Source organism: Leuciscus leuciscus (assembly GCF_965113295.1).
Source record: "Leuciscus leuciscus genome assembly, chromosome: 12".
NCBI classification, from domain to species: Eukaryota; Metazoa; Chordata; class Actinopteri; order Cypriniformes; family Leuciscidae; genus Leuciscus; species Leuciscus leuciscus.
This window is the reverse complement of record NC_138736.1, coordinates 29367389-29388823: the sequence shown is the minus strand read 5'-3', so window position 1 is coordinate 29388823 and position 21435 is coordinate 29367389. Positions and strand designations below refer to the sequence as shown.

At 37.0% G+C, this 21435-nt stretch overlaps 1 protein-coding gene and 1 long non-coding RNA gene across 3 annotated transcripts; one reads left to right on the top strand and one right to left on the bottom strand.

The window, feature by feature from the left end:
- The first annotated feature begins 783 nt into the window (after positions 1-783).
- Positions 784-14722, top strand: LOC309511032. 2 transcript variants are annotated; one of them, XR_014210486.1, is made up of 5 exons: positions 784-998; positions 4125-4253; positions 4471-4785; positions 4860-5162; positions 5264-14722. It is a non-coding gene; the product is annotated as an uncharacterized lncRNA (long non-coding RNA). The 2 variants fall into 2 exon arrangements; XR_014210487.1 differs by having other exon boundaries at positions 4125-4367.
- A 74-nt stretch (positions 14723-14796) lies between these two features.
- psmd4a (proteasome 26S subunit ubiquitin receptor, non-ATPase 4a) lies at positions 14797-21424 on the bottom strand. Its single transcript, XM_082186045.1, has 10 exons — positions 21289-21424; positions 19973-20113; positions 19783-19897; positions 19005-19091; positions 18860-18928; positions 18542-18757; positions 17337-17445; positions 15552-15683; positions 15405-15457; positions 14797-15275 (listed from the first exon to the last, which is right to left on the bottom strand). Exons 1-10 carry the CDS (start codon positions 21312-21314, stop codon positions 15105-15107), a joined length of 1119 nt encoding a protein of 372 aa, XP_082042171.1. The 5' UTR covers positions 21315-21424; the 3' UTR covers positions 14797-15104.
- Positions 21425-21435: the final 11 nt, after the last annotated feature.

The window sequence follows — 21435 nt, the reverse complement described above, 5'->3', positions numbered from 1 at the left end:
ATCAGTGAAATGCAGAATCAGAATACTATGCAAACCTTCAATAACTAAATGTTACTTAAAACATACATTTTTATGCATTTAATCTCACTTTATTGACCAATGTACTTGCTTCTGACCTTCGATGATTCAGTTAAAACATAAGCAAAAACGACTATAGATTGTTTAGTTTTTGTTGGTTAAGTAAGTGTCCTTCAGCATTTCATTGAGGCTTATTATTTCACTTTTGGTGTAAAAAGGGTCTTTATATTTGCCCAAAAATATAACTTTTTTGTTATAAAAAAACAAGCCCAGCCCAGGTGAAAAAAAAAGTAACGCAAAAGTAACACATTACTTTTCGAAAAAAGCAACTATAGCAACGCAATTTTTGTTTCTGAATTAAAGTCATTTTTATATTTTTGTGGGTCATAGAATCAAAATATGTCATACAACTGTCCGGATATTTATATAAGTTTAAAGGCTGGATTTTTTTATTTATTTTTTTTGGAAGAAATGTTGGCATAGTTTGGTACGTATTTATTTTTATTATGACAAAAAATAAGCAGTGTTTTATAATGTTAATAATAAATAACTTTTTTGAAAAGGTAACGTTTTTCAAACCAAGGTAAAAACAAATATTCCAGTTTATAACGTTTTTGAACTAGATTTTAAATTCTCCTTTTTATCAAATATCATTTTTCCTTGCCCCTTATAATACGATAAATTGTGTGGGTTTATGAATATGCACTCCCCAACACACAAATGAAATCCCGACAAGTCTCGCACATCACACAGACCTCTCGGTCTTCCGGTCTATTACGGATGTTGTGTTGTTTGGATACACCAGGAGGACCCCATAACAGACCACCACGAGGAACATTAGCAGATTAATTCAACACGAAAGATAATTTACACGACACTACTATTGAAGTAATAACGCCATGAGACTAACGGGCATACTTATAACAGCAAACGATAAATGACCGCGAGCGAGACATGGATTAAGCGCGCCGACCGATGCGGTGAGTGCATTAGCCCACTGTGTTTTCACCCAGTGGCTTTTAATTTTTATTAATTTATTAAGGAATACAAAAAAATGGTTTCCAGAACTGCTTTATCGAGCAGACCACAGACGGGGTTTTTACAGAGCATGCATATAAGTCGTGTTGCATGTAAGTTTATATAATTTCAATAAGGTTTAGTTTGCAAATTAGCACACAGCTAAGATTTTGGCGCGACCAACAAACAAACTTAGCCAAACAAAACTTACGAATTATTATTTGAATACTGTTTGTGCATTAGTAGTATACGCCTTTTGGGAATATTTTACGGTCGACTGCACAATAAGCTGATCACGTTGAATCCTAACTCCCGTGTTTGTTTCGCAAACAATTTAGTTCCGTTCAGTAATATTCTTTCTCCTCTTGTGTTTTTGAAATGAACATGAAAAAAAATATCAAAATAATCACCTGTGGAGTCTCGTTTGTCAGGACGCATATTTATGGAGTCCTGGTTGGAATTTCTGTCTCAGTGTTTGTTAATCTTTTACGCAAGTAAAATAAACCCTTTAACCAATACAAGTAACTTTAAGTGAGTGATTTGCACCAACAAATATATATTTACAAGATCATAATTGTGTTTACCTAATTTGATGAATTCATTTATCATTTTGCACACTGTAATGCTGCACCCCCCCAAAAAAATTCCATTACTGAAAACTAAAATTAAATAGAAATTTTTGTTAAATGGATGGAAACAAAGATGTTACAAAAATGTGTCTTACCATTACCTCCTTACTCTGTGCCATAGAGGTATGTCGACTATTGTTGGGGCAGTTTCAGACTTGAATATGTTGCCATACAAGATGCAGGCATGGAGATTAAAATTAAATAAATTATAGGAGAGTATTATAACTTTATGGAGCAGTCAAGATGGTCATCTTCATTTGCCAAAATGTAATGTCTTGGTCAAGCAGTGTGTTCTATTTTCTGACACTTAAAAGTATCATGAAACCCTAAAACAGTAGCACTCATTATGTTTATTAAGGGAAAATGGGTTATTTGTACACTATTTCGTTCCAAACCTTCTGAAGCTTTTTTGAAACTTCTGGTTTAAAAAGCAAAGTTGAACCAACATCACGAAAGGTGAAGTAGCCTATTTGTGTTAATTTGGAGTGGTGATTGGCTGCCGTGGCTGGAGAGTACACGTCTACGTCATTGGTTTCTCTATATTATTCATGAGAATAAACTATTTTAATCCAATCAATGTGCTGTGTTACACATGAGATCGCATTACAGTGGAGAATTCAAATGCCACACAAGATTGGTTTGCCACTGTTCGTTAGCCTCTCTGCCTGTTCAACTTCGTGTTCAGATCACTGATCTATATGTCTGGATTTCTCATTGCGTTCAGGCAGTGAAGCCACCAGAAGTGTTCGAGCGGCCATTTTACCATTCCTTATTGCCAAAACAATGGCCTAAAATCACCCGATTTGCATCGTATCAGTCGCACAGGAATAGTTTTTAAAATATTTGTATGTACATTGATACTTGGAACATTATTGCTAATGCTAATGTTTATGATCTTTTTGGGAAGGATAAGTGATATAGGCCTATAGATATATATAAATCATAAAGATTGGTGTGTCTACTGCACGCTGCTGACTCGGGTAACTGAACTAAAACAAAATACTAATAGGTCTCTTTATGTATGTAATTATGCAGGAAATATTAAGCATTAACTTATCTGGGATTCAGACCAATTGATTGAAATATACATTAAATATTATACAATCCCCTATTACTAAATTGCACCATATTATATTAAAAAAAGTTTACCATGCATCATCATGCTTGGAGCAAAAGTATAATGCTTGAAAATAGCTTCATGTCTTTAAATCCATACACAGTCAGCATCATTTCTCTGAATAAGTTGTGATGTGTGCATATATTATTTCCTGAAGTATTTTTGTTGACCAACATCCACTTCAGACTCTTGGGTGTTCTGAAAAACTGCGTAGCTTAATGAGAGTCTGCAAATTAGTGCCTGACGAAAAATCTTTAATATTTCCAACGTAATGTTGGAAAACACTTTTATCAGAATCATTTCTGTATATTTTTAGTTAAGGATGTTAAGTTAAGCAATTTTTCGTGGGTTTTTTCCCTTTGTGTTTTATGTACTGTCCACTAGGAGGTGCTCTGTTTTCCTTGATTGGTTTTCTCTGAAGAGATAAGCTATACATTGTTGTTGAAAACAAAAGTAAAAGAATGAGCAAGTTCTTTGCGTTTTGCTGTGAAATGACAGTTACGTGTCTTTATTAAAATCAACACGTTAATGATTTATCTCTTATCCACCTAATTTGGAATAATTTTTTATTACTTGGCCCGCCTGAGCCGCGTATTATTTGTGGATATAACCGCATCATTAATCCACACATTTTAAGCGTTTGATTTAATGATGGTGGTTAGTAGTCTCTAATGATAAGATTTTTGGGAGATTATTTTCATAGGGTTATATTTGTTAAAATAAATCAACTGTTTTTTTTTATACTCCTATTTTAAAATAAATTTGTCTGTATGATGAGTGTATTGTAGGTCTGTGTTTTATTGGTTGTTGTCTGTGTTGGTTGTAAACTCCGACTTTTCCACAGCTTTACACGCTTATTTTTTGTCTTTTTACAAATCTAAGGTGTGTGAACAAGCAGTGCTAAACCATGGGTTTTCATTACAATATAATTATAATATATTAGAATTAGAATTAAATATAATTTATTTTTAAATATTAAAAATGTGTAAAATCAAAAAAATGTGTAAAGTCTGCAAATAATACTCATTTTGGTTGTAAACGTTTTTTTTAATCTAAAAACATTCTCAGATCTTGACATTTATTATGATTAACCATGTTGCTTGTAAAAGAAAGTCACAATAGACACAAAACAAAAGAAAGAATATAAGTAAATGCACCAGAAAATACAATAGTGGGACGAAATGGAACGAAAATTAATAAAGAGTCTGCTATGTTTGTTGTTTAACACACACATCATGTTTTGCCTTGTTTGTTTTCTGAAATTTTTTTTTTAATTTTTTTTTTTAATTGTTAGCTTTAAACTGATTCTAATTTCTAAATCTAAACTATTTCCCCCCTTACAGGCATTTTATGAGAGTATTCTAAATCATATCAACCCTTTGGGTACCATGGACGACAAGTTACCACCATGGAATAAACATGGAAGCCATAACAGCAGTGTTCCCTATAATATAGCAGGGGAACGTCAGGAGGTAGGTTACAATAACTATATATCTGTACATTATGATAAAGTAATGGCTGAGGGGAATTACGGAGAAAGAACAGAAGAGTTCTCCCACAGTACCTGGCTCCAAACACAGCCAAAGGTAAGTGATATATCAATTGTGAGGCTGAATAGCAACATTATTAGGTTGCATCCAGCTCCTCACTTCTAAGCTTAAATATATATTTTTTACCCCTTTTTTTTAGGATCATGACTTGATAGAAGACAGCTCTGCTGCTGGAGAACCCATTTCCTCGCTGTCATCTTGTATGAGTGGTGCATTTAAGGCTTTGTTACCAGATTACCATGGAACTTCCTCAGAAATGACAACAAGCTCTGTTAAATATTCGTATTCTCCCAATAATAATTCTCTCGTTAAACCTGGTACTGCAGTGGATGAAAAGATAGTAGTGGAGAGAAGGGAAAAAAGCAATTTTCTGAAAGACCCTCTGTGTGAAGCATCAACTAGTGTGACACACATGCTTCCACCCAGATGTGCCCAATATGTGCCTCAAGAAAAGGTATGTGACCTCTACAGCGCACAACCAAAATAAATGTTATTTCTCCATTGTCACCTCCATTATTTTTTTCACAGGACCGAGAGGTGGCCCAAGGAAACTGTAATTGGACATCAGTGATCAAAGATGCTCTAGAGATGAGTAATGGAATGGAAATGGAACAGCCTTTATCCATGGATGTATGTGGCCCCTTAATGGACTTAAATCCTGTATATAAAGGACCTGAAACTGAGGCAAAATTTACATTAATGGACCACTATAAGATAGCAGGATCCAAACTAAATGAGAAGCAGGATGGTCAAGGAGTGAAAGGAGAACCGGATTCCTTTATTTCAATGTTGTCAGATGGCATCAGTAAAAAGAAAGATGTTCTGGAAATGGTAGGAGCTGATATCAAAAGTCTTTTGAATGTAGATTTTATAAAACAGCATGCAAGCAATCAAAGAACAAATAATCAATTTATTGTCTCATCTATTTGCAGGGGGAAAATGATGAACCAAGCATATTAGTTGTTGGAACATCTCTAGGCAAAGAGGAACTTGGAACGACTGGAATCAGAGAAAATGAGCCAGGGTTTTTACCAGGATTTAATAGGAGTTCATACACTCCTTTTTCTTCATCAGAAGGTTTTATGAAAAGTGAAGAGCTCCTAAGTATTCCTTCGGTCAAGCAGTCTGATGAACACATCCTCCAGGGAACAACACAAGGACCCAAGTCGTGCAAAGATGTCAGTCCTAGAAAAACTGCGGGCACAAATATTTGCTTCAAACATGCAACAGTAAACAATAAAACTGTTCTTGAAGGTTCTTCTGTACATGGTCTTCATCACCTTGATCTTCAAAAGGACTGTCACCAAGTTGAGGTTACAGATGGAAACGCTTCAGTTAACTCCAATGATCATTCCTTACAGCATGATGTGCAAGTCAAGAGGGTAAACACAAGCAATCTGCATGCCTCTGAGACTACATTAATAGAGCAAAGTGCTGCATGTCTTCCTGACACTCAGTACTTTGGCAGTAAACTAAAAAACCAAGATCATGATCTTGTTCTCTCTCCAGCCTCAGTGGGCAGTCAAAATACAGCTGTGGTCGAATGTGAAAACTCAAAACTGCAGATTCCAACAGAAGATGGGAACTCAGAGAGCAGCCTGTCTGCACCAGGACAAATTCAAACTGTTTTTCAAAAGACACCAGTTAACACAAAAAATGCTGAACTCAGTCTAAAGATGGAAACAGAATATGCCCCTGAAATTCAGAACTTTTCTTCAGGATCAGAGACGGTACCAGATCAAACTGTTGTATCCAACAAAATTCACCTTGATCATACATTTAAGGATTCTCAGATAGAACCAGAGGAAAGTGGCAAATTAAATCCAAGTACAGTTCTTCTGCCTTGTGATGAAAAGAAACAAAACTCTGAAATTCGGACATTTCTCAACATTACTTCAGAAAGCAGCATTCCTCCACCTACTGAGAATGCTCATGCAGCTCCACCTTCTCCCACGTCAAGGATCGATTGCTCCTCTCAGCTTAACCTACAGAAAGCATTGCAAAAGCATAAGAAAGCAAGAAAAAGAAAAAAATCTGAACTTGAGGAATTAATTGGACCAATACACAAATCTAATAAAAGAGATGATTGTTCTGTGTATAGATCAGTAATTTCGGACAGTGCTGACAAACCAGACACAATTGAATGTGAAGACACTAATCAAAACTTTTCATTGACTAATCATGACAGTACTGCACTGAAAGAGGAGGACTTAATTGCAAATAGTGATGTAAGCCCACCTTCATCTAGAAGAAAATCACAACTGCGGACACAACTTGAGCTAGTGGCGGATACAGCAGAGACCTCACAAAAACCAGATCATAAATGCTCTGAAACCTCTCTGGTAAAAGCAATGTCAACCACTATGATCGACAGGAAGGCTGTTTCTAGAAGGAAACTGAAGAACAAAACAAGGTTACGTTTAAAAGCAAAAAAATCTGCTAGATTTAGCCATCAGTGTTTGTCTCAAGGCACTGTCTTGTCCTCAGAAGAGGACTGTACATCACATTTTCAGGTCAGTGACGCCACCCTGATAAAAGAAGTCGGTAACCCAGCAATAATCCAACAGGCCACCTCTAGATTAGAGTCCAGTATTGATGAGTGCAGTCCAGAAAAATCTACAAAAAATAAAACATTGCAAACAAAAAAATATGCTCTGCAAACACTACAAAGCAAAGGTGATCCACATGATGAACCCACAACATTTACGGAAGTTGAGGCAGACTTAAAGGACTTGAAGAAGCATCAGAAGGTGAGAAGACCTGGTATAAAAGCTTCTAAAGACAAAAATGATGAGCATGAGACTAGTCTGCTTAATAGTCAGTCTTTTCTAGAGTCTGTGAGTCAAGCAGATTCGGTTTCAACCTCAGTGACTGAATATTCAAACATTCTAAGCCCTGAGAAAAACCCAAAGAAATCAAAGCAAAAGAAGAGAGCAGATATCAAGGCAACACAATCCCAACAAGAGGATATTCCCTTACCATTATCAAAATCCAAGGAACACATGGTGATTTCCAATAAAAGGACTTTGAAAGTAAAAAGATCTGTAAAGAAGGCTACTAGAACAGATGATTGTGACACTACTCTTTTGGACATACAACCTTCTATAGCCACTCTGAAGCAAATAGATTCAACTGCGGGAACTGAAGTTGAGTCACCAGTTGTTCTCAGCACGCAAAGGAAGTCACTGAAAAACAAATGGTCAGATATTAAATGTAAAGCAGTACAGATACCTACAGTTGACCAAACAACAGCTCAACAGAGTGTTTTGAATCCACTCTCAGAATCGGATGCCAGCATTGTGCAACCAACTATAAGAAGGTTCAGTCCAAGAAAAACATTTGACACAATTTTTTCTCATAACACAGTCAGTGAGAGCTGTGAAAATGTTCATTTGAATCAGTCAATTTCTTCTGTTGATTCTATGTCTTCTACAGCAACTGACATTTCAGGTGTCAGCCAAAAGAAAACAGAAAAGACGTCAAGTAAAAGGAGAAAGACAAAAATCAAATTTATTGAGGAACAAACATCCAATACTAGCCAAAAGGAAGATGTGACTGTACTGCCTTCAGAAGATGTTGCATCTATTGTGGTTTCAAATCCAGAAAAGACTGTGAAAGTTAAAAGTCCCTCTCGAAACAAAGCAAATGACAACCACTTAAATGATAATTTGGTTGAAGACACATCTTTATTAGCATTTGTGACACAAGACAATTCTATTTCACCTTTAAAGATTGACTCTTCAAGCTGTTTTAGACAAACCAAAACACTGAAAAAGCCAAGAAAAAAGATTGTAACCAAAATAAAAAACGAGGCAGAAGAAATACTCAATGTAAACCAGCATGAAGATTTTGTTGCAATAACCTCAGAATCTAGAGCAGACACAGGGGCCTCCAGTTCACAGATGATTTTAAAAGAAAAAAGACTTGTGGAAAATGCAATTGCAGAGAAAGTGAAGGACAACCATGCAACTGCTCTTTTTGTCATGCAGACTTCTACAGCCACTTTGCAGCACACTGAATGTGTTTCAACTTCATTTGCTCACAGCACACCAAAAAAATCTAAGAACATGTCTGACATTAAAGGTGAAGCAGTACATACACCTGAAGTTGACCAATCAATGCAACAGGAACTCCATCCATTTGATTCTGTGTCAGCTACAGAAATGGATAATTCAGATGGTGTACACCAAAAGAAGATAAAAGTGAAGACAAAAAGACAGAGTAAAAAGGTCACCAAACGCAAAACGCATGTTACCCAAGCAATCAGCAAAATTAGAGAACAGTCTTTTTCAGCAACTGTGCAGCAAGAATATTCAGTTTCTAACAGAAACACAAATTCAAAGTCAGAAGAATTGAAAAAGAAACGTATGAAAAAGAGGACATCAACACTAAAAGTCAGAAATGTTCAACCAGAGGACCATGCTGAACATCATACGGTTTTGTCAGCACTTTTGCCTCCACCAATATCTCTGGGTAAGGATGCAACACAAGACCCTTGCATAAAAACAGACATTTTAAATGAATCAGCTGAAAGTCATGTTGAAAACCAGGTTTTCACTGAAGATGTTGCATGCTCTCAGAGCTCGCTGAAGAAGGCAAAGAAAACACAAGTGAAACAATTGCTAGGGCAAAAAGAAGATAATGAACAAAGCAATATTCAAGAGCTGGCTCACATAGAGGACAGAAAGTCTGACGCGCCATCTGTTGTGCAGGAGGTAGCCTTTGAGAATTTTGAAACGTTAGAAGCAGAAAGCTGTGACCAGCAGAAGCAGAAGAAAGCCAAAAAATCCAAGCAAATTGCAGAAACGCATGACTTTGCTAATGTTTCTTTGTCTCAAGAAAACAACACTGGATCAGGTGAGGCAGGTGTCATGGTCACCTTTACACAGATCCAAGATTTCTGTAAACTACATGATGGTCAGACTGTAGAACCACAGCCTGAAAAAGAAGTGGAAGAGAGTAGAATTAAAGACCTCAAAGCCACAAAACCCCCTAAAACAAAGAGTAGAAAAGCTGGGCGAAAGAAGATAGCAGGCCTGTTCATTCAAACGGTTAAAGATGAGGAACATAAAGATATATCTTATGATAACAGAATTGCCTGTGATTTTCAAAACACACAAATGACAATTTCTGATAGCTCACAGAGGACAGCAGTTATTCCAGAAGAACCAGTAATGAAATCAAGAAAATCAACCCGCATACAGAAAACAAACTCTGGTCCATTTGTTCAAAATGTGTCAACCCAGGGCTCTTTAGACATCGAGTGTCTTGGAGAGACTCTTTCTGGTTCCATGCAGCCTGCTGATTGTGAAGGCCAGCACACTGTTGAGCAAAAGTCTCCAAGACGTGGAAGACCACCCTCAATTAAAAACAGGAAACAGAAGTTATCTATAGCACATTTAGAAGATAACACCACTCCATCTGTCCATGTCTCAGATTTCTCTTTATGCCAGGACAACACAGAGACTCTTTCCAGTTCCATACAAACTGCTGATTGTGAAGGCCAGCCCACTGTTAAGCAAAAGTCACCAAGACGAGGAAGACCACCCTCAATAAAAAGCAAAAAACATAAGCTATCTATAGCACATTTAGAAGATGACACCTCTCCATCTGTCCAGATTTTAGATCTCTCTTCATATCAGGACAGCACAGAGACTCTTTCCAGTTCCATGCAACCTGCTGATTGTGAAGGCCAGCACACTGTTAAGCAAAAGTCACCAAGACGAGGAAGGCCACCCTCAATAAAAAGCAAGAAACAGAAGTTATCTATAGCACATTTAGAAGATAACACCACTCCATCTGTCCAGTTCTCAGATCTCTCTTCATGCCCGGGCAGCACAGAGACTCTTTCCAGTACCATGCAACCTGATGATTGTGAAGGCCAGTACACTGTTAAGCAGAAGTCACCAAGACGAGGAAGACCACCCTCAATAAAAAGCAAGAAACAGAAGTTATCTATAGCACATTTAGAAGATAACACCACTCCATCTGTCCAAATCTCAGATCTCTCTTCATGTCCGGACAGCACAGAGACTCTTTCCAGTTCCATGCAACCTGCAGATTGTGAAGGCCAGCACACTGTTAAGCAAAAGTCACCAAGACGAGGAAGACCACCCTCAATAAAAAGGAAGAAACAGAAGTTGTCTATAGCATATTTAGAGGATAACACCTCTCCATCTGTCCAGATCTTAGACCCTTCTTCATGTCAGGATACCACAGAGACTCTTTCCAGTTCCATGCAACCTGATGATTGTGAAGACCAGTACACTGTTAAGCAAAAGTCACTAAGACGAGGAAGACCATCCTCAATTAAAAACAAGAGACAGAAGTTATCTATAGTACATTTAGAAGATAACATCTCTCCATCTGTCCAGATCTCGGACCTTTCTTCATGTCAGGACAGCACAGAAAATAATGTCAAAGCAGCTGCAAGTCCAGTGAAGCAGAAAGTCCAACCCCTTAAAAAGAGGACGGTAGTGAAAGTGGATAATGTAACTGTTACCAAACAATTGGGGACTGATCCCTCAGAATCCCTTCAGAGTGTTACTGATAACTTGCCACACAACATCCCTGCACCTAAGCATAAAAAAGGGAAGAACTTTAAAAGACTTAAGTTGTCAAGCTTGAGAGTATCCAGCAGAACATCTGAACCTTCAGTCAACGGTTTTCAAAAAGCAGATATACATTCCATCCCTCAAAACTCCACAAACGATTTCAATGAGGAAGGGAAAACATCTTTGCCTATGCCTACGACAGAGAAGAAATGGAAACTCTTAGAAAAAACTGCTATACAAGATGGAGATGTCCTGTCAGATATAAAGATTGAGAATAAGGCAACAGTTAAAGTAGTGAAAGGAGCAAAACGTGGTCGGAAGAGACGGAAAATTAAAGAACTACCCCCTGATCTTGTAACTGATCATGAAGAGCTTCAAAGATTAACAACAAAAAACAAAAATGAACCAAATGGAAACCATTTATTTGCGTTTATTGATAATACAGGACTCTCTGGGGGAGTCTCTAGTGGAATTTGCAACTTAATTTCTAGCAGTGTGGTCAAAGAGGAGTCAGAACACATTTTTCTGGACACAAAAATTAAACCCAACATTGAGCTGAAATGTACTCAGGAAACAGATGGACAAAGTGTGGAAATGTCAGGGAAAAAAATACTTAACTTGTCTGAAATAGAAAACACATTTCAAACATCTACAGAACATAAAGTGGATGGCTTCACACAGGAGAGTGAGGAATGTGTTGTAATGCCAAACAAGGTGTCTAATAAGAAAACAATGAGATCCAAGCCTAAAGAAATAATGAAGAAACCTCTCACATGCAAATACTGTGGTGTTTCCTTTCGGCACATTACAGCATACGCCATTCATCAACGCATTCATACAGGTGACAAACCCTACAAATGCAAGATCTGTGGAAAAACCTTTGCTCAACTGTCTAAACTCAAGTCTCACCATAATGTACATAAACAGGATACCTCTTTTCCTTGTCCTTGCTGTAGCCAAAAATTCTTGCAGAAAGAACATTTGCTATGTCATTTTAAAGTCCACCTGCATGAATCAAAAACAAACACTGAACCACAGAAGGGCATTGAGAACAAGAAAAATACTTTATCAGATGTGTGTTCAGAGACCTCAAACAATTACAGGTGCCTTATTTGCAAGAAAAACTTTGTAAGCCACGTCAAATTGCAGAATCACATGCAATCACATGAAGTGGAGAAGCCCTTGACTTGTAAGGACTGTGGGAAGAAGTTCTGGAACCTGCCAAGCCTCACAGCTCATGAAAAAAGCCACTGGCCTGTGAAACCATATGCATGTTCAATTTGTGGAAAAGGCTTTAACCAGCTGAAGGCCCTAAAAAAGCATTCTCAAGACCATGCCGGCGAGACCCCTTTCTCCTGCTTTCACTGCGGTCATGCATTCAGTGCCCTGTCTGCACTTAGGATGCACCAGGCATCCAAAACTTGCATTGCAAGGAGGAATGATGGGGCAAGTGGTAACATTGAGGGCTTTATTGTAAGTCAAGGAGTTGATGGTCAAGTGAACACACCAGTATTCTTCAAGTGCCAAATATGCAAACAGCTTTTCAGGAAATGGTGCCAATACACTCTTCATCTTCAAACGCATACCAGCTCTCCCCCATACATTTGTTTTTCTTGTGGACAGTGTTATGAGAAGGATTCAGATATGAATGTTCATTGTGAGGTTTGTTGCCAGTCGAGTGGGGAGGAGCAGATTTGTGGTGCATCACTCTCTGAAATCATGCAAGGTGTTACCCAAACCTACCCTTTAAAGTGTACCTCATCTCAGACTCTACCAAGTACAGGGTTTCAGCTGAATTCCCAAATGCCGACCAGCTCAGAACAACTCTCACAACTGCCTCAATCGATAGATGTGGAACCTACACAAACAAAAGAGACCGATCTCTCTGAAATTCCTAAAATGTATTCTACCCAGTCACCCATCAAGCTCCCAATTATCCAATCTCCCACAAATTCTGATGTTAGATGTACTTCCACAAGTAGCTCTCTAGAATGCATTGAAATCACTCAGAGTCTTTGGAAATTCAAGTGTTCACGTTGTGGTCAGCGATTCGAGCAGTACAGGACTTTGAGTGCTCATCTGCAAATGCATGCTCCTGGTTTCAGATATACCTGTGCACATTGTGGACAGTTCTTTGAAAGGTGGAGTAAACTATGGCTACATCAGCGACATCATCGTCTAAAAAGCCGTTGCTACTCTTGTAATCAGTGCAATCTGCAGTTTCGCTTCTTTAGCTCCTTTAAAGAACATATGATTGACCATGCTGGGCAGAGAGCGTATGCTTGTTCGCTCTGTCCCAGAACCTTCATTCAGGAGCCAAGCTTACATGCTCACCAATGTGAGTCTCATAAACAACTTTGTAAAAGTCTCAAATGTGATGTCTGTTCTAAGACTTTCAGTAGTTTAACAAACTTAATCAAGCACAGTCTTCTACACAATGGTTCTACCTCTCATATTTGTCTCCCTTGCAATCTCTCATTCACAAATACAAGAGTCTTAAAGGAACACTTGAAAACGCACACCACATACCATGGTCCAGCCCTCCCTGATATTCCTTCAAAGCCCCTCGATTTTCCTCACAAATGCAAGAGATGTAAAGCTAGCTTTTCAACGGGGGATTTGCTCTACGCTCATCAGATACGGCATTCCAGAGATGCAAAGAGTCATGTCCATCCAGCAATAGTACCTACCTCAAAATTGTCAGATTCTTGTGGTAGTGAGACACCATCTACCCTACCCTCCACTCGAAGGAATCATATATCAAACCTGAAACTTGATGGCATACCCAATGATGAAAGCCTGTATGTTTATTCCCACCCTGACAGGCTCTATGTGCCCTTTAGTCGCAGAGTACAGATTCCAGTCATTAATTTGGACCCTGATGAACATGAGGAGGTCTCAAACTCTCAGAATACCAGTCCTGAACTTCCAAACAGTGAAATCACTGCTCAGTCTGACAGCACACATCTACCTCAGGCCACAGCAGGTCAGGAAACCACCAACCAAAATTCAAGTGAAACCGCAAAAGAGATGGCAAATAGTGAACGTAATTACAGCTCCACGCATCAGAGAAAAACTAGATTTGTGGAGACAAGTGTTGATATGGAGGTAGAAGCGACTGCTCAAGAAGAAGAGGAGAGATTTGAATGTGCAGATTGCACTGAAAAACTTAGCAGCGTGCCGAGCCTTTATGAACATTACATACTTCATGCAATGGGAGATACATATGTACAAGTACATTGATTTTTGATAATGTTGGAAGGTAGATGGTTTCATAAGTGTTGACACTATTATCTTATTTACGCTTTGTTTTTGCATGTTTGAAGGAAATATTGGCTAAAAGTTTTTGTATTTTAGTTGATCTTGAGTTTAGTTGATTACCATACCTCTTTCCTCTAACATGCTCTTTGAGCCCTCAGGTTCTTTTAGTTTAAACTGTTGTTGCCCACTAGCCGTGTGCTACATGGGTCATGTCACTATGCCTTATCTCAAATCATCTCTGTACTGCACATTTATTGTCTTGATTTCTTAATTTGTGCCTTCAGAGAGAGGTTTGGTTCTGTAAAGGATCTGTAAATAGCTATACATAAAACATAACTACGCAACCTGCTAGTCACCCCCAGTCAAAATCTCATAGTTACACATTTTCAATTGACATCTTTGAAATTTTGGAATATTGAGAGGTGGTTAAATATAGGTTTACCTAGAGCATTCATATATTCATTTCTGGATGGGACAAAAATATAATGTATATTGTAAATAATGTGTAGAACATTTGAATATTTCTATATGCTTGTCATTGTAGTCAGGTTTCTTTTAATAAAACATACTACTTGTCATGTGTAATATTTTCATTATATTGTCAAAAGTTACTAAAACATGTTTCTAAGCAAAATAAGGACCTGTAAGGCTTCTGGTCAGATGTCATTTTAATGGCAATAGAAAAAAGAAAACCATTCAGATTACATGTCTTGCATGGGATTATCAAATATTTAATCAATTGTGCACAGAGCAAAAAGGGAAAAAAGCAAGCCATGTGTGAATTTTTGAGGTACCACACAACATTGCAGTAATTTGGTTATGAATGTCTGATTGCAACTCATTATGCATCTAAAACTGCTTTTATAAAGACTTCTGCTGGCCACTTGAGTTTAACTCATTTCTGCATTTCACGTCAAATGGCTTGTACAGCAATCAATCGGTCACAGAACACTTGAATTTATTTCTTCTTCTCATCATCTTTTTTCCCCTCTTGTTTGTTACCACTCTGAGAGGCCAGGGAGCCCATAGCATTGCGGATGGCCTCATTGTTGGGGTCAACACCAGGTAGATTCTCCAGGACACTTTGGAGGAATTCTGGGTCCTGCATTACATCATAATCATCTTCTTCCTGTAGAATCAGTTAAAAAGTGCAAGTCACCAGGGATTCCTGCTCAATTTGAAACTATACAATTTTAAAGTTAACTTTTTTTAGAATACTGAAACTGTGATGAGCCCAGCAGACAATATTTTTAATTACCTTAGATTCCGCAGTGTCCATTGGAGCTCCCGTATCCATTGATTCTCCAAATTCTGACATAAGAGGGATAATGAGCAATATTACAATCTATGTCAAGCACACAAAGTATGTTCTAAGATTAACAAGGTACAAGAGGGTGACACAAACCTCCACCTGCCAGGGACATCTGCATGGCATAGGCTATCTGCTCCTCCTCTGTCATGCTGCTGAAGTCTGGCAGTGCTGCCACAGCACTCTCGGGCTGAGAGACAGACATCTTCAGAAGAGCTTCCTCTGATTCTGAGGGAGAGAACAAACAGCATTGTCTGCAACGGGAATCGACTTTAAGGTAAAAGGAATAGGCCGCAAAAATGAGTCAATAACTGATTCAGCTTTTTAGAAAAAGGTTATTCAGGACTGTATTAATGATATGAAAGGCAGAAATCATCTGGTAATATATATACTATGATGAAATATTTGTAATTTAAATGATGCAAAGAAAATATTAATAAAAAATATATAAGCTAAAATGTTTTTTTTGTACCATATGCGGTAACACTTTATATATGACTTTAATTAATCAATCATAAACAAACATTTAATGCTTAACAGATCATTAGTTAATAAATATTCACAGCTAGAAATATAAGATAATGTGCTTGTTACTGAAGAATTAAATATTGCATGTTGATTGATTAACAGATCATTATTTAATGTAAATTAAAATGCTTACAAATGTCATTAAACTTTCAATTTATATGATCATGCACTTCTTGAAAATCTACAAATGTCATTAAACATCAGTTCATTTATTACTTTATGCACTTCATTTTTTACATTTACAAACGCAAAAAGTCGTTTGGTAGCTATGAATGATCCGGATGTTTAACAGAAAAATTAACAATATAAGAATGTCTGGTCCCACTTTATATTAGGTTTCTTTAACTACTATGTACTTGTGTTAAAAAAAAACGTGTGTTTTCTATTGCAAAACACTTGCTGCTATTGAGGTGTGATTCAGGTAATATTAGGGACAGGGTTGGTGGTACGGGTAGGTATAAGGGTTGGTTAAGGTGTCGACAGAGTACAGAGATCAATTTGATTACTATAAGGGGACACGGTTCAAAATGTTTATATTACATTGTTTTGATAAACGAACCAGTGAAAATCGATTTTTCTCCTGTTGATGTATGATTCGAGGAATATCCTGTTGAGGCAATAAAAATATGTTTTTCACCCAAATTAAAAGTATGTGGTGCTAATATGTCTTTAGAAAGCATTTAGCTAAACTTAACCCTTTACACAAACATTGTTACAGCAGCTAAAAGTCCAGTGTCCATAAAGGTACTAACTGATTCATAGTTAACACATAAACAAATGATGAGTAGCTTCAACTTTAGATTGGGTACTGCAAAAACATGAACAAATAATTAATAAATGATTTGTAAAGATGTGTAAATAGGGTGAATTCAGGTCATTTGGAGCACTTTTCCATTGAGATAACTGCCCATTAATTTACTAAATGGTTAATAAATGTGTATAAACATTTATAAATAATGAATGGTTTCACAGACTGTGGTTGAGTTAATGAATAATATGTTAACATGAATAGTATGCAAAGTGCTTAAAATTAATATTTTTCCACAACATTTGTAAATGTTAAACAATGTGTAAATTGGAAGTGTGATGAGATTTATTAGCATTTTATTTACATTAAATAATGATCTGATAATCATTACATAATATTTAATAAGTTCATTAGTAAACATTAACCAGCACATTATCTCAAATGTGAATATATATTAACCAATGATCTGTTAAGCATTATATAATGTTTGTTAATGATGTATTAATAAAAAAATTATATAAAGTGTTACCCTTCCAATTATTTGCCCAGAACCACTGTGCCCACCACCATCCTTCAGTATTTCAAACATCCACACATGTGTTTACCGTCAGCGGTTGCGGTGGGAACGCCAGCTTCAGCTGCTGATTGGGCGGCCGCCCTACGAGCCTCCTCTTCCTGCCGCTGCCTTTGTTCTTCCATAGATACACGCAGCGCCTGTATATCAAAAGCAACTCCAATAAACATCTCCCCTTTTAATGTCATCAGACTAGATCTCAAGTGAGATTGCCCTAAACAACATTCTAAAATTGTTGCTAATTGCTTTAATAATTTGAATCAATGTGGGAGAATTGATCATTCAATAACGCTGCTGAAGTTGTAAGGCATGCACAAACAAACAGAGCAATGCTCAAGTACCACACAGCTTTAATGTTCACCCATTTTGAGGGTGAGAGAATGCAGAAAGAGATGCACCGAAATTAAAATTCTGGGCCGAGACAGAAAATTCAGGACGAACTTGGCTGAAAACCAAAAATGTTCTTATTTAAAAATATATTTTTTTGTATAAATGTATTAATTTTAGACTTTTTAATTACTTTTTTTTTTTAATTAGTAACAAACTTAAAGTTTATGTAATAATCCAGAAATAGAATCATATAATTAGGTTTCTACTCCAGTTTGTTGGTGAAATATAACATTTTAACAATGGCTGTAAAAAATAAGTTGCTTTCAAGACAGATTTATTCAAACATACATTAAATAATGAATACATCACTGAGAGGTTAAGTAAAAATATAATGAAAATGTAATGCAGTGCATATATTTAATAAAATGCTGCTCTCTTGAGTAATTTCTTTTTAGCTAACTAATGAGATATAGAGATTGAATGGCTTTCCTGAGGTAAATGTAATGTTATGGGACATCATGTTTACTAGCTGTTTTATTGAAATCTTTCCAGTAAGTCATTCTATATCTTTCTTTAGTGAAAAATTGTGTGATTAAATCAACTAAATTTGAAAATACAAACTGTTTCATATTAAAGAAATCAACACTAGCAAGAAATAGACGCTGGAGAGTCAAAATGCGCCATTGGAGAGGCGCTAATCAAACTTAACTGTTTCCGTCATTGATTTTGGCCCTTTAAAACCATTTCGTCAGCCAAAATTTCAGAATAAATGCTTTACTTATAGACGTCTCTGCATTTTAAATAGATGTAAAAGTAGTGTCACCTTTAAAAAAAATGACATTTCACTTTTTCGTTTATGGATTCATTCTTCAGTGCAATTATCCCAGAGATGAATTTGTATATTACCAGGGCCAGCTCTGGGTCCGCACTGGGGTCCACTCCAAACTCAAAATCACTTGCACCCAGGCCCATCATGGTACCACCCTCACCAGCCAGGATGGGAGAAGAGAGCAGGGCATCAGCCAGGCTGGGCCCAGGGGGAACCGTGACCAGATGAGAACCTGTGCCCTCCTTTCCATTCAGAGTGTTCACAAACGCAGTCAGTTTCTCTGTGTTCACCTCCTGAACAGGTTGATTAAAAAGAGACAAAGCGAAACATGTAAGTAAGAAAAAACCTGAAAGATTTGTAAGTGATTCACAGGTAAGGAAGTTTTGAGCAGTCACCTCTTCTCCGAAATTTATCAGATCTACATTGACTTTTTCTTTTTTCAACCGTTTTGCCAACTTCACCAGCTGGAAAAGATTTGATTAAAAATGAATAAATGAATAATAAATAATAATAAAATGAATAAAAAAATAAAACACATACATCTTTTTCGTTGTCCTCCACTGGGCTGCCCACAAAAGCGACAATCCTCATCTTGTGGTTCTTGCCTTGTCTATGCTTTAGTGCCAACTACATGTAGACAAACAAAAGTAAATGTTAGAGGATTAAAATACTACTTCCACTTTTCAAAGAAAAATTTGAAATTCGGAACACAAAAGGAACATTTCTGAAGAATTTACAGGATGTTTTTTCCAAGCAATTACAAAGAATGGAGATTAAGGGTTCAACATACATACATACATACATACATACACACATATATACATATATACATATTATATATATATATATATATATACATACACACACATATATATGTATGCTGAATGCTATATTTTAGGTCTGGGTATTGACACAAATTTCACAATTCGATTCAATTTTGATTCACAAGCTTGCAATTCGATTTTTGGGATTTAAGAATCGATATCGGTTCGTAAAAATGAGAATCGATTAAAATCGAGAAATCGATATTTTTTACCCAGCCCTAATATATATATATATATATATATATATATGTGTGTGTGTGTGTGTGTGTGTTAGATAAACAAAAAACATCTAAAGCTTTCTGAACAGAAGTAATCACTCAAAGCTATCGTATGGCTTTAGAAGGATTAGTATATAGTACAGGAGTCATATGATGCTTGTGCGTCATGGCTTATCAATGAAAAAGTAAGTCATACAGGTTTGGAAAAAAATAAGGGTGAGTAAATGTTAATTTTTTGGGTCAACTACCCCTTTAAGCATCAATGAATGTACTTACATGTGCCACTCGTATGCCGGTGCAGAAGCAGATTTTTCCCACTGGCTGAACCGCATGGAGCTTTGAGAGTATGCGGCCGCAGTCTGGAGTTAAAGTGGTGAGGACCTCACAATTACTGCAACCAAACCATGTGTTATTACATGCAAACATCATCACAGCATGAAATAAAATACAACACCGACAAACTTACTTGGCCATTGTGATTAGGCCCACATTGTTCTCTGGGTTGCTACGGGTCTTTGAGTGACAGACAATGTTGACCGCATCCTGCTGTGCCTGTAACCTGGTGGGCAGAAAGTCTCCATTCCTCATGTATTCACTGTTGTCCACACTGTAAAGACAAATGAAGGCAATCAGCATGTTTCCTATTTAAAACAATCATTGAATTTATGGAAGTGTAATAGTATAAACTGGGTGATGAGAGGCACCCAGACATCCGGTCTGTATCCTTAAAGTCAGCATTAAACGCAAGTTATGAAAGTGTTTTCTTCCCTATTGTGCCGTATATCAGAATGAAACAGCTTCTTGAATGAGTAGAAATGTAGGGCGGGACTTGATTTTGTCCATCGGGAATTGATTGGATAGTTGTGGTTTGCTATTGCTGTGATCTCATGTGAATGTCAGAGAAGAGATGTCAATTCAAGAGGGATGGGATTAAAGATTACGAGGGCACATGAATTTAATAAAAATAAGCATGTGCACAAATAAATGATTTATTATAAATGGCAATATTTCATAAAAAATAAGAATTTTCAAATTTGATTTCATGGTGACTTTAAATGCACACCAATTAGATGAGCCCCTATGGCCAGCTATGAATGTGCCATTCCAGGTGGACCTGCTAGGACAAGTAGTTTCATGATGATTACAGTCATTTCATAATTGATTAACTTTACATTATTAAAGTTATTTAATTGAACTGAATCAACGTTGAACTGCCTTCAGAATAGTATAAAGCGCTATATAAATAAAGGTGACTTGACTGGCTGACATTTGCAAGGAATGAAGAATGAAACACTAGCACATAGTTATCCTATTGTCATTTGCATAACAGCCAGAGTGAGTGAACTAGATCCTATCAGTAGACAACTGCTTTAGCTATATGAATGTGTATCAAAAACAAGCAAGCTGCCTATCTAGACAGCATTAGAGGGCGTTGGACCATCAACACATTCAGTATCACTTCATGACAGTTCTAGAAGACTGAATAAGATGCTATCAGACCGAGTTCACAAACAAGTGGTCATTGTTTATGGGTCATAAATGTGTTTGTGTGTGTTAGTGATCTGTTTCTTTATGATAGATCTAACGTTACCTGCTGAATAATGACTCAGGAGAATGTCATTCTAACCAGAAAGCGACTATTGAATTATGTTACTTGTTCCCAACTATGAGCTCAAAAGTGTGACAGAACGAAAAACCTACGTATTTACAATAAGTCGGAGGAGTATTAACTACGCAAAAGGCGTATTTATATCTAAAACAACGCGTTTGTTTATTTCTTACCAGACCATAGTGCTTTCGAGCCCCATCTTGGAAATCCTCTAGTCCGTTTCCCAAAGTGACGGCATCGCTGATTGGTTAACAGATGTAGGACACTGACGATGTTTGTAATCGCAAAGCTGATTGGTCGATAGCTCCGTCGCTGCTTCT

What these genes read in the sequence shown, in the direction of transcription:
- psmd4a (XM_082186045.1), bottom strand. Translation starts at nt 21,314, where the DNA reads ATGGGGCTCGAAAGCACTATGGTCTG. An exon ending in GGCCTAATCACAATGGCCAA is followed by an intron (nt 19,898 to 19,972) that starts GTAAGTTTGTCG and finishes GTTTGGTTGCAG; the next exon opens with TAATTGTGAGGTCCTCACCA. An exon ending in CCGGCATACGAGTGGCACAT is followed by an intron (nt 19,092 to 19,782) that starts GTAAGTACATTC and finishes GTCTACATGTAG; the next exon opens with TTGGCACTAAAGCATAGACA.